The sequence below is a fragment of the Fulmarus glacialis genome, unplaced genomic scaffold (genome assembly GCF_000690835.1).
Source record: "Fulmarus glacialis isolate BGI_N327 unplaced genomic scaffold, ASM69083v1 scaffold815, whole genome shotgun sequence".
Taxonomy (NCBI): domain Eukaryota; kingdom Metazoa; phylum Chordata; class Aves; order Procellariiformes; family Procellariidae; genus Fulmarus; species Fulmarus glacialis.
The window spans coordinates 33,576-46,202 of record NW_009212159.1 but is presented as its reverse complement, the minus strand read 5'-3'; the positions used below and the strand labels follow the sequence as shown (position 1 = coordinate 46,202).

Sequence of the window (12,627 nt, the reverse complement as noted above, 5' to 3'; positions counted from 1 at the left end):
TTCAGCAGTACCTTGCCCATGTTAAGGCTTCTCGGAATAGCAGGCTGGCTGCTATTGCCTGTTATGGAAAACGTATCATGGCTCACTACATGGCTGATTCGTGTACAGGGTGAAGAGATATTGTGCTGTTGCTTGGTGTTTGAAGGTGCCACCTATTCCTGGTCGCCTGGGGTGGGAGAGAATTGCCTTTCTGCATAGGCCTAGTGAAAGCTAGCAGATTGACACTTCACTGGTTAAACACAGTCTAACTGTCCTGCTTGTACTTTATTTTAGCTTTATGATGCTATTGATCTTACATATTTTTCTATATATTACTTTTTTGGAGTATTGGAATGCTACCTGATGTATTATTGTTCCTTGAACTTTTTGAAGGCATCATTTTCATAGATATACAATAGGAGATGGTAAACCAAAAAAAAAAAGGTCCTATTCATACTTTTAGCTCATGAAGCAACAGCACATCCATTGAAATTTAAATGAAAATGGGGACTGTGTCACACACTATAGCTCTCTGGAAAGCTACAGTGGGAGTCTAGCAGTCCAATTCATTCCTTTGTAGAATGTACTAAGGCTAATGGTCTTGCTGGGAGTAAAATGTATTTTTTTGCAAAACGGTTCCAAGAACAGACTTTGCTCTTTACCAGAAAGCATAAAAGAAAACAAATGCTTACTGTGTCTTTAGTATGCTAAATATGAAATTCTTTGCACAATGGAATGTCAGCAGTAGCCGTAATCATGTTTTCTTTTCATCACCTAGTGAACATAATTTTAAGAGAGGACTGCTGTAATTATATTTCAAATAAAAGGAAGCAGAATTTCTGGATAATATTACAGTTGGTCTGATTGTTTTGTTGATAGGGAAAAATAAAGAGAGAGACCACATGAATACTTATTTAATGAACAACATATTTATTAAGCAGTGCAGACTGTACATAATGCATTTGACTTTGGATGCAATGCAGTAGACTTATTTTCTTCAAGCACATTTCTTAATATTTTACTACAGCTATTACGTTCCCTTCTTATCTGTCCAGCTATTCAATTATTTGTATAGTATGTCTATAGCACAACACTGAAGTGTTTAGCTTAACTACAGTCGCCAGTGCAGGTACAATCAATGTCAGCATCCACAGACTCCACAACATCCTCAGATGCAGATTTCTTATCGCTGCTTCTCTGCCATTCCAGCAGGCTTACAGCAGTATCTGTCAGGAGAGTGAAGCTATTGTTAACTAGCATCAAGCAAATTAACACATTTCAAGGAAATACTGTTTTGATGGCTGCCAACTCCCTCATCAAGTAAAGAATGAAATCCTGCCCCCCACAACTGACATCTAACTGCCTCATTGACTTGGAGCAGGATTTTCATCCATGATATAATTACTATAATACTTCCCTAAAACCAAAATGAATAACATTTCATGAAGCACAAAGACAACAGGCAGGAGCCTGTAAAAGTGCTGGAGGTAGCCACCTTCAAAGTGAGACCTCCGCGTACCAATACACATCAGCAATCTCTTTTTATGTTAGAGCTGCATAGCACTGCGTATTTCAGCTGACTATTTGTCGAAGTTCATTCTGAAGGATAAGCCCTTTGGAGAATTTTCAGAGGTTCATAAACTTCTAATTAAAGTTTCCCATATATTGTGAAGTCTGGCAGAGCATTGTCAGTTGCAGTATTAACCTTACCACACTGCTTTATCAACAGCAGCTTGAATAAGCCATATCCCTTAATGCTGAAATAATCTAAATGGAATAATGATATTCATCCTCCCAATAAATATTCTTAGCTAGTTGGAGGTTTATCATTGCATCTGGAAGAATATTAGGACATCCATTTAGATTAAGTTCATATAATGAGAACGGGTAAAGCTTTCATAATTTTGCCTCCGTTCGTTTTATCCCTTGGTTGGACAATACGTTTATAACATGCCATCTCTCATCACAGGGAAATCTGGAGACCGCTGTATGGGTTCAGGTTGTATCAGTCACTTATCTCCTGAAGTGCCAACACTCTCCTTGTCTAAATTACTGTCCAACCTGAAGCAGAGGTTTTGCATAATAAACTAACTGGGTAATAAATATTTCCCAGAAAGGTGCTGGAGATGCTTTTTAAAAATATGTAATATTTTCAAGCTGTGAAATGAGAAATGTTATGAAATGTCTGGGTTCTGTTTTTTATATATGTTAATTCTTGTTATGCCTCTTACTCTTGGGCACACTGTGGGTCTGATCACATTCATATCCATGTAGGAAATAGTTCCCTCGGCAAAATGGATCATAGCTGAGTAACTACGATCCCTATGGGGAGGGCTTCTGGCATGTTTGAAATGTAAAACAATATGTGGACTTAAACTTGGAGTGATGTCTGCCTCAGTCAAGATCCTAAGACTACAGTCTCACTGATTTGAGGACAAGAGGGGAAATTCTGCATTCTTGTACTTCATTTTATCCTTGCTCCACCAGTGACAGTGATGGTGTCCCTCTCTTTTAAAACAGCAGACTATCAGATCTGAGTTCTCGTGTATGCAAATAAATGTTCTCAGCTTGAGAAAGGTGGGGATTTTGTTTCTGCTGCTTCTCCAAGTCATCGAACAAAGAAAGAAGAAGAACAGTTTTTAAGGGCTGGCCTTGTATTGCTATTGATCCTTAGCCTGAGAAAAAGCAATCATCTTGCTAAAAAAACACAAAAAACCTCTTTTCCCTTCCTCCTCCTCCTCCTCCTCTTTCCCCCCTTCTTCCCCCTCCTCCTCCTCCTCCTTCTCTTCAGGATGGATAAATTAAAAAAGCCCTTGATTAGGAGTTCTTCTAGCAGACTTCCCAGTCTCTGGTTCAGTAAATGAACCAGAGAAGCCCGCAGTTGCTGTAAAAGCAGCACTGGCTGCGACGACTAACATATCTTTTTTTTGATTTTCCTCTTTTCTCACACATTTTTGTGAGAGAATGAGACAGCTTTATTATAGCCTAATATTCTGAGGCAGCGAGTGGCCTGGGGTGATGACATTTCAGAGATACAGACTTGGACACACGAAAGAAATCTGTGAAACATGGATATGACAAGATTTTGGAAGTTTTTTTTTGTTGAGGGTGGGTTTTTCTTTTCATAAAAGGATGCATCTATTCACATCTCAGGGAGCCGTCAGAAAACTATTAACACTCTCTCTGTGCTACTTGTTGAATACGCAGTTGTAGATGGTTGACTATTATAGAAAGATACCCATTGCTTTTATGGGCTGATTCAGCACATTAATAACACGAGCAAAGTTCTACATAGATGTTGTTTAAAATCAGACAGAAAATACTCTGTTCCTCTCCAGTATTACCCAACACAGGAATCTATTGGCTTCCGTGAAACTACACTGGATTATCCCAGCTAACAATGGATTTGGCCAACAATGGTTAACACAGAGAACAGACCACTTCAGTAGATACTTCCTAATGGTAGGTTTCCCTCTAAGGTATATATGTACTGTGTAATTCATTAAAAGATTTAGGAAGAAATGCAACAGAAATATCTGTATGTTCCAGGCTGGATTCTCCTTTCATGCTTGTATAACTTTAGCGTGAACCTGTGTTTGACAGTGCATCGCATCCATGATAAATTGGTATGAGTGAAAGGAGAAAAAGGCCGAGTATTTTTAAAAATCTGGGGTGTGTGTGTATAAAATACCTTCAAAACCAAACCATTTTTGGAACAATCTAGAGAACATTTCAGCAACGTGTTTTTTGCTGATGTATTGCACAGTGACATAGCATGGCAGCCTAATCACAACAGTCATGCCACACTACTTGACTGATTTTCAATTGCCTTGCTTGCCCTGGTCTACACAAAATTGCAGGCTGTAATGTGCATAAAAGGACTTAGTGTTGCTTATCTCAACTTTATGGAGATCCTGAAAATGTGAAAAAAATTTTATGGATCACTGCTGCCCCTTTTACCACCTCAAATGTTTTTCTCCGATGGTGCTACCTGCCATCGTCTAAACTAGCTTTTAGCTGGCCAGTACTGTCAGTGGTTATAGCAAATACTAATGGGATTAAAAACAGCAGCTCAGAGAGGAGGCGCAGCAATACCGGTCTGTGCGTGGCTGTGCTGTGTTTAGTTCTTTCGAGTGCTCTGACAGAGCTCCTAGAGTATGTGACACAGAGAGAGAAAAATATCGTACCTTTTGTGAAACAGTGGAAGCCAACCTTAACTGAAGTTTTTTCGATTGGAGTACAGGCTTTCATACATTTCAGTATTGGGTCAACAGAGTAGCACGTAGATTCCTCTCCATCAATAGTAGGATTTCGATTCAGCTTCACATAACTGCGCTGCAGCTTGCACCCTAAGAGGAAAAGGAAGGGTAGTTAAAATTGTAGAAATAAATCCCAATCGATCCCTGCAATAATAAAGGTCCATATTTTCTCTTCAGCTTTTATTAAAACACAGGTGCCTGACAAACCATTTTCACAGTAGTGAGGTTATCGAGATAGGATGATAATAAGTTGGGGGATAGAGGAAAGAGTCTGAAAAGGGAGCTATTTTTAAAATCTAATTGCACAATATAACCCAAATGGAATCATGTATACCCAGTTTTTTAGAACTACATAATACACAGAAAATAACCTCTCATGTCTGAAAGCTATTAAGAACAGATACTGCAAGCACAATGGCTACTTCATTGCATTAGGAAAAATGTCAACTGTAGTGAATGGATAAAAAAAAAAGGCAGCATTTATGTAATAACATCAAGGATAATTTTTGTATTGGATGATTTTTATAATGCTGCAATTATCTCACTAGAAAGGTATAATGTAACTTAACAGGATCCCAGCTATGACTCCGTTTCCTGACACACAGATAAGTACAATTCTGCTGCCACTGAAGTCAAGGAGAAAACAACCATTAACTTCAATAAAGTTATCTCAGGTGCAGGGTAAATGGAGACCTACAGAACAAAACTGTATTGATGTTATGGAGACCATCATTATTTTTCCAGCTACATGTGAGAGGAAGCTTTATTTACTTTAGGAGTATTTCTAAATATTTCCCTGAGATTGCACCCTCAGATGATGCAGAACAAAAATGAAATTTTGTGCACTCTGAAAATTTACATAAACTTACGATCTGACACTGCATTCATACCCTGCAACTTGTTTGATTAAATTAAGTCTGCAGACAACAGCTGAAACTGCTTTGATTCAGTGGTAAAAATCACACTTACTGCCGTGGGAGCAAGATTAGGCCTGATTTTGCCTCTCCAAGAAAAAAGCTACTCAGTGTAAGAAATTATAGCAGAATCAATTATTTAACATTGAACTGCATGTGAGACAAAGACTTTTGCAGTAGTATATATTCTCTGTATTCACAGGCAGTGTTTTAAACAGTCAGTAGTTAATTACATTAAAATGGATATATATTGATATTGTCTTTTCTAAGTAAAAGATATCTGCTGCTTTTAAAAAAAAAAAATTCTAGGTATTGGCAGAGGAAAAGTGAAATCATATTCTCCCCAAGCATAAATTGTTTTCAGATCTACTCACCACCAGAGCAGGTTTCTTCTAGCAATACCCATGAATGAACAAAAGCAGAACAGCTGTGTGCCAGCTTATGATTTGGCATGAGGAGTTCATTGTGCTTTTCTCTGTCATTATTTCCACAAACTCCACAGGTCTTTCCTCTCATCCATGAAGCAACAGTAACCTATAAAATAGGACATCTTTGTAGAGAATACTGAAGTGTTGGTCTGTTACATTGCCAAGGTACTAAACAGAAAGAAAATAGTAACCTTGAAAGTAAGCCCAATACCTTAAGGATCACACCATCAAAAGTCACATTCTTCAGTCCGTGTGTTGGAGCTTCCACAATAACTGTTGTTCCATTTTTATAAATTTTGACATTGTCTGTAAAAAGATAGTGAATCATAAGGTGATTTGCTTAATTTCAAATCAATGGAGAAACTGAGTAGCACAAAATACACCATAATGCATTTTCCTTCACAATGATAATTTTGCTGCTACAGTTGGATTTTTTTTTTTTTTTGTGGAGAGAGAAAGCAAAAATAGAAGAAATTATCTCTTTAGTTGTAAAAATATTCTACTGCTATTCCCTATTGTTGGAACTGACTTTTGTATCCAGTCTGCTAAGTCTCGAAATGATAATGACATTGGTGGTGCTCCAGCTAAATATCTGAACCAAAGCATCTAACTGTGACTATAACAAGCACTTTTTTTCTAAACAATCACCAACCTGGACATACCATATATGTAAGAAAAGGCTTTATTTACCTCTCAGTTATGCTGGGGAAAGTAAGAGTGTATATACTATAGGAAACACGAAAGCAAGTCAATATAAATCTTAAGAAAGTAAAGTCTCTAGTTTTTCTTTGAATTAATCCCACTTGTGTTTTCTTTACATTGAGATTTTTCTGTGGAATTTATAAAAACATCTTGAAGATATTTAGTTTCCAGGTTAGTCCTGGAAAAGTGGGTATCACAGCTTACCTTTTTCATACTCAGAAACTCCACTGTGTGATAGAACTGGTTCTTCGTTGCATGCCACAAGGAGAGAGAAATTTGGGGCAGGACAGATTGTGATGTTCCTTTAGAAAAGGAAAAAAAAAAAGAAGAAACTAGTGGTTAATCTAAAATGTGAGAAGTAGAGATATTTGTGACCAAAGCTAGCAGAGAACCAATCTGAATATCTAATTTTGAACGAATGAATGAGCTGTTTTCTTTCCAAAGTGCAAAATTCATTGGGATGTTGGGTTTTGAGATTCAACCTTTAAAGAAAAGACAGCCTGGGGGCATAATGAGCAGGTTATCAGATAACGATGGCTGTGAAATTGAAGATGAGCAACTAAACCAAAGAGTGTCAGATGAGGATTCCTTCTGGAAATCCCATCTTTCCCCAAATATCTGACTGCAAACCAGTTTCACCTAGGAGCTAGACATCTCCCATCCCCAGACTAACTCCCTGAAACTTTATACCTAATTCCTGAGCCCTCAGGATAAACCACACTTACGCTGAGGTTGTATTTATGTGAACCTCTCTTGAGAAAGACTGAGAATCAACCTTTCTTGTAGTAATGATGAATTTTGGGTGCTCAGTACAGTCTTGGGCCACTATCAGGTTGCAGCTTTTATTGAAAGAATATGTACGGCTCATGTGATCGAATGTTTTGAAATCTCCCTCACCGACTTCACATGTGGCTGCAAAACAAAACCAGAAAAGAAATGACAGATGTGACAATGGCATGTGTGCTGCTGCAAAGTATTGAAGGCCACTTCTGTGAGATTGAACTACCCAGCAAACAGGAAAGAAACTTCCACATCTCCTTGGCAGAAGCTTTCAATGCTGCCAGAGTCTGTAAGGACAGGATAGCACTACAGAATAACTACCAGATATAGACTATACTAGTATTGATTTTGATTACATGCTAAACACAAAACTCAAGCTAACAGGGACTAAAATGTATCAAATTCTTGAGAAACTAAAACTAGTAACCATGATAAAAAGTAGTTCACATTTCCCACAGAAGTGCTAGGCACCAACCGGCTAAGACTCACATGACTCCTTTTTGAAGAAAATAAACAGGGCAGAAAATACAAGATCTGTCTTGTACCCATCATCTGATGGCTCTCAATGCAGAGATGGCACCTTCTTAGAAGGGGCAAAAGACAACCTCTAGGACTTGCAGACAGGATTGATTCCTGAACTCTGAATATTTACATCAGTTTGAAGTCTCTTCATTCACCTGCCAACAAACATGCTTCTAAGTGAAGGAATGAGCTGTTGAGAAAGCAGGTGTAGAGACACTATACTCCCCTATAAGACCACTACATGGAAAGGCAAAGCCCAGTCACGGCAGAGGACGGATCTGCAAACATTGCTTATTCATGAGACAAGCATGTAAATAATATTTACATTGATCTTCTTGTGCTATTTGTGAAGCTATTTCAGGAAATAAATTCCAGGCAGTGATATCTCGAGTCTCGTAAGTTGGAGATGGGCCTAAGGGCAGAGTGAATGGCATTCGGAGTGCCTGATAGTAAAGCGTTACCTGAAAAAGCAGAAATGAAAATACATTAAGATAAATTGAACCATATTGCTCAAGATATGACTGAAAACAAAAAAAGACTCTTATCTTAAAAAAAATCTTGAAGGTGCATTTATACAATTGCAGATGTGTTAGTCTCTCCAGGATGCACCCAAACCTTAAGCTTTTGTCAGGAATCATTGTCTTCTCTTCTAGTCACGCTTGACTTTTTGAGAAATTGTTAAGGACATTGGAAAGTAACTGACACAGATGAAGTTTAAGTGATAATTAAGTGACTTCTTTAAAAAATAAGGTAACAAGTTAAGTAACTGAGTAAGTTGATGGATGTGTCTGGAAAAGTGAACAGCATCCATTACAGGCTGAAAACTGGCATGATGAGCACTGGGGTAAGATCCCTCACTGTAGCTACAAATTACATTTACGAAGAGAATCAAATTAATGCCTGGTGTGCCTACTTCTTCATTATCATGTATTAAAGATCCTGCAATACTGAAGCACCATGGAAGGTTAAAGACACACTAATTTCTCTGTGTATGAATAGCTGGCTGTTATTAATTTGCCAGAGATCCATAGGGGAAATTTTTCAAAGCGGTGCATTGGGATTTGGTGGACAAGGACCAATTAATCAGTGGGATTCTGCAGATCCAGCCTGTGCAAGCTGCTCTGAGAGTGTAACTAACTGCTCCAGTTTGGTTAGCGCAGGCTGTATTTGTGGCTGTCATAACTTGCTCAGACCTGTCTCATCAAGCATGGTTACTGCAGGCGTGGGACTTGCGTGCCAACACAGGTAGATGCTGTATATGGTTGTAAGAGTGCAAGGCCTCCCTTATCTGCTCTGAGACCCCTATACATCCTACAGAACTAGTCCCGCTGGGTGAAATGAATAAAGGTGTGAGTGCAGAGCAGTCGTACTTAAGACGATTTGGGCCTAACTGCTGTTCTCAGCATGGAAATAAGATATTTGACTACAGAGTTTGATTTTCAACTTATTGCTACATTGCACCAAAGCAGCACAAAATCAAGAGTACTCTTGTATGTATTTCAAGACCCATGTAACGTAGTCAGGTATATAGCAGCTTCTCTAAAAAGGAATGCTTTGCTTTTTTTTTCTTTACATTAAATATCAAAACGTTATTAGTTGAAAATCCATTCAAGGTAAGAAAAAGGAAAATAAAAATTGGCACGTACCCCAGGAGCTTTAATTACTGTATCAAATGTTCGTGGAGATGTTGCAGCTGCCCTTACTATAATTTCATGGGATGGATTTTTCTGATGTACTTCTGAGAAGCCCAACATGAGTGCTGCACCAGGAACATATTGCATGAATCTAGAGATAAACAAGATGTGACAAACTCAGGTACATGAGCAAAAGCAGACATGAGAGGATGAGGACTATTGGCAGTTCTGAAAAATCAGGGAAACAATGAAAGAACTGAAAAGTCAAAGAAATAATACTTTGGGTCAAATTAAATGGTTGATTTAATTAAGGGGAAACACCTTGGTTTTATTTCACTCATTTTAACTGGGTATTTTTTGAGACTGAATAGAAGAACATTTCAAAACAAAAAGGCATTTTGAACTGAAATATCAAATCACTTCGTATGGAAAATGAAATTGAGCAAGTTTTTAGATATTTGGGGCATATCTTTTAATATGAAACGTGGAGAAAGTAGAACACAATACTTTTGTGCCATTGAACTTGTGTTTTCCATCCAAAAAAAACCCCAAACATGTTTGGGTTGAAAAATTTCATCCAATTTTTCAGTTTTTTAATAAAGCCAACTAGCATAAGAAAGGCAAAATAACAACTTAGGAAAGAGAGAATTACATACGCTGTGCTTGTCTTTTTTATCCAGGATGGAAGGTTTCCCCATTGCACTTTCAGCTGCACGGCTGGCTTCCTCGCCAGTTGGCCTGTGGTAGCCATGGCTGCTATCCTGTAGTCCCGGCACTCCTTGCCCCATCTCAGTCTGGCCTTTACAAACAGGGAGACAGTCACCCAAATTTCAGAAAAGAATCACAGAACCATCCTTGACCATTTCAAAATGCAAATTTTTCTTCTTTCCCGAAACTTCACGTTGATCCCTAGTGTTTCCAAGTCTTTCTTTTGCTCTAAATAGGGTCACAGAGAAATTTTGACTACATCCGGAAAAATCTGAGGCATAGTAGGAAAAAAGTTTGCTAGGCTGTGCAGAACTACATGTACATGTTCCTGTCTCAAAGCAGCCCCTGAAACACCAGGTTTGTTGTAATTTCCAGAGATTTCCTTAGACTTGGTAACTTCATAATCAATACGTTTTTTTTTCTAGAAGACGACTGCATTATAATTTCTATTAGCCCTCCCCAATACCTCTTGATTTGAACCCCATCCCACTTTTTTCAATACTGAAATATCATGCTGAATTTGTTAACTCCAGCTACGAAAAGCAGAGGTTTGTAAATAGTTACGCAAAGACCTCTTACATTAAAAGGCACATGGGAAGCGCAGCACAGGGAAAGAAAAGGGAAGACTTGTTCCTTCATTTATGATGCTCTCTCAGACATCAACCCATTACCCAACTTTACTTTTTCCATCTTTTCATATAAATCCTAAGAAATATAACATTTCAAATGCATTTGAGTTATGAGTCTTCTGAAATTAATTATATAGAGAAAAACAGCCAGTTTCCCAGACAAGCAAACTCATAGGAGAGCAAATAATAAATAGGTAGTAATGAAGCAGTCAATTTTTCAAACATTTTTTATACTTCTACTGGTCATATTTTGAAGTATCTTGAAAGTCAATATATTTTTTGATTTTGAAGTGGCTGATTTTTTTTTTATTTTTTATTTTTAATTCAAAAGAACAGTGAAAGAGAGGAACATTTTCTGAAATTTCACAAACTTTGTGCAACCTTTCAAATATATATGTTCTTCCTCTTTGGTTCTCCTAATCAGCAGGTGCTCTGTGCTTATTTAAAAATATCTGGGCTTTTTAGTTGTCTCTCTAGGCGAAGCTGCCTGTGTGCTTACCTGTGCTTTCAGAGGCAGTATTACAGCATCAGCACACACTTTCCAATTGGTTTCAGCCAGCTGAACCACAACTAGTTGCACATCAACTTTGGCAGCATCAGAATGAACATATGTTGTAGCTTGATAACCTTGATTTCTGTTGTCACTTCTTACTGCCTGTGCCACAATCGTAATGCCAGGTGGAATTACATCTCCCAGGAAGTTGCGCTGAAAAACAACCCCCAACCATCTGTGCTTAAGTATTTCTGTGTATTCACTGGAGAGCCTACAGTCCAGTTCAGGTGCGCTGATAGCAGGAAGCAGCCCTCGCCCTTCATCAGTTTAGTTTATGGTACGTATTGCTATATCCCCAATATTTAAGAATAAATTTGGTTAGAATCTTTATTATTGCACTACCACCAGGAATTTTCAGACGTGATTGTTTTGATGCAGATCCAAGGCTCTTCCAAACTATCTTTATGCACTTAGTAAGATTTTGTGCGTTATTTTAGTATTTCAAATAGCTGCCTACAATACATACTACCTATCTTCATAGCAGTATACACATTAAGAACATATTTTGCTATACTGCAGCTCCTTCAAGACAATTAATTATTCTGAAATCCTTCTCAGTAGCAGAGTTCCCATAGACATTGCCTGCAATTGCAGAGCTATTTGTTCTGTTATTATGTAGATACCTTTACTTCATACAATTATAAAATACTAAGTGTGTAATAAAGACAAAGATCATCTGTGCTTAATGGGACTTTACATTTACCAATCAGTAATGACCATGGAGAGTCTGATTTTAGTTATACTCTGCATGTACTCATGTCCTCAGGTCTACATCTAAAAATAATTAGGCAGATTTAAGCTAAAAAAACCCTTTAAATAAAACCTATTTATTTCCTCCCCATTTTTACCTTAATGCAATTTATTTTGCATTTTGGGCTTTCATAGGAGAAAGAAAATTCTTTTCCCCTTAACTTACAACCCTATTCCCTTCAATTTTTATAAATTGCAAATACAGGCTTTCGCATACTGCAAACACCTTTAGGAACGAAGGAAAATATACCCAAAAGACCAGGAAACAAAACCCTAAACCCAAGGGAATTTGGAAAAAATGTTTTCATGGGGGGAAAATATCTGATCGGACTTTGACTTTCCATTTACAAACTTGACTCGCAGCGTACTTCCTGAGCCTAAGCCCCTCAGCTGGTCAGAGTGCCACCACGTCTGCAGTTCCTGCTCAGCAGCCAGCAAAGCCCGCCTGCTCGGTTGTACCACACAGACGGGAGTACCTCGCACGTCAGGCTGGAGCCATGGCTGTGGTGACCGCTGCCTCCCCTGCTCACGTGGCTCCGCCGTGTTACAAACTTGACTCGCAGCGTACTTCCTGAGCCTAAGCCCCTCAGCTGGTCAGAGTGCCACCACGTCTGCAGTTCCTGCTCAGCAGCCAGCAAAGCCCGCCTGCTCGGTTGTACCACACAGACGGGAGTACCTCGCACGTCAGGCTGGAGCCATGGCTGTGGTGACCGCTGCCTCCCCTGCTCACGTGGCTCCGCCGTGAGCTGTGGCCCGCGTTTCCTCCCTG

General features: G+C 38.7%; 1 protein-coding gene across 1 annotated transcript in view; it reads right to left on the bottom strand.

Annotated features, from left to right (window-relative positions):
• Nucleotides 1-886: 886 nt before the first annotated feature.
• LOC104076769 (vitellogenin-1-like) overlaps nucleotides 887-12,627 on the bottom strand; it is a 43,969-nt gene continuing 32,228 nt past the window's right edge. The window contains exons 26-36 of the mRNA XM_009577760.1: nucleotides 12,335-12,478; nucleotides 11,055-11,261; nucleotides 9,875-10,017; nucleotides 9,231-9,369; nucleotides 7,910-8,045; nucleotides 7,008-7,194; nucleotides 6,487-6,584; nucleotides 5,792-5,886; nucleotides 5,527-5,686; nucleotides 4,167-4,328; nucleotides 887-1,205 (exon numbers count right to left, since the gene is read on the bottom strand). Coding sequence (XP_009576055.1) covers nucleotides 1,087-1,205; nucleotides 4,167-4,328; nucleotides 5,527-5,686; nucleotides 5,792-5,886; nucleotides 6,487-6,584; nucleotides 7,008-7,194; nucleotides 7,910-8,045; nucleotides 9,231-9,369; nucleotides 9,875-10,017; nucleotides 11,055-11,261; nucleotides 12,335-12,478 — 1,590 coding nt within the window. The 3' untranslated portion in view covers nucleotides 887-1,086. The remainder of the gene's footprint in view (nucleotides 1,206-4,166; nucleotides 4,329-5,526; nucleotides 5,687-5,791; nucleotides 5,887-6,486; nucleotides 6,585-7,007; nucleotides 7,195-7,909; nucleotides 8,046-9,230; nucleotides 9,370-9,874; nucleotides 10,018-11,054; nucleotides 11,262-12,334; nucleotides 12,479-12,627) is intronic.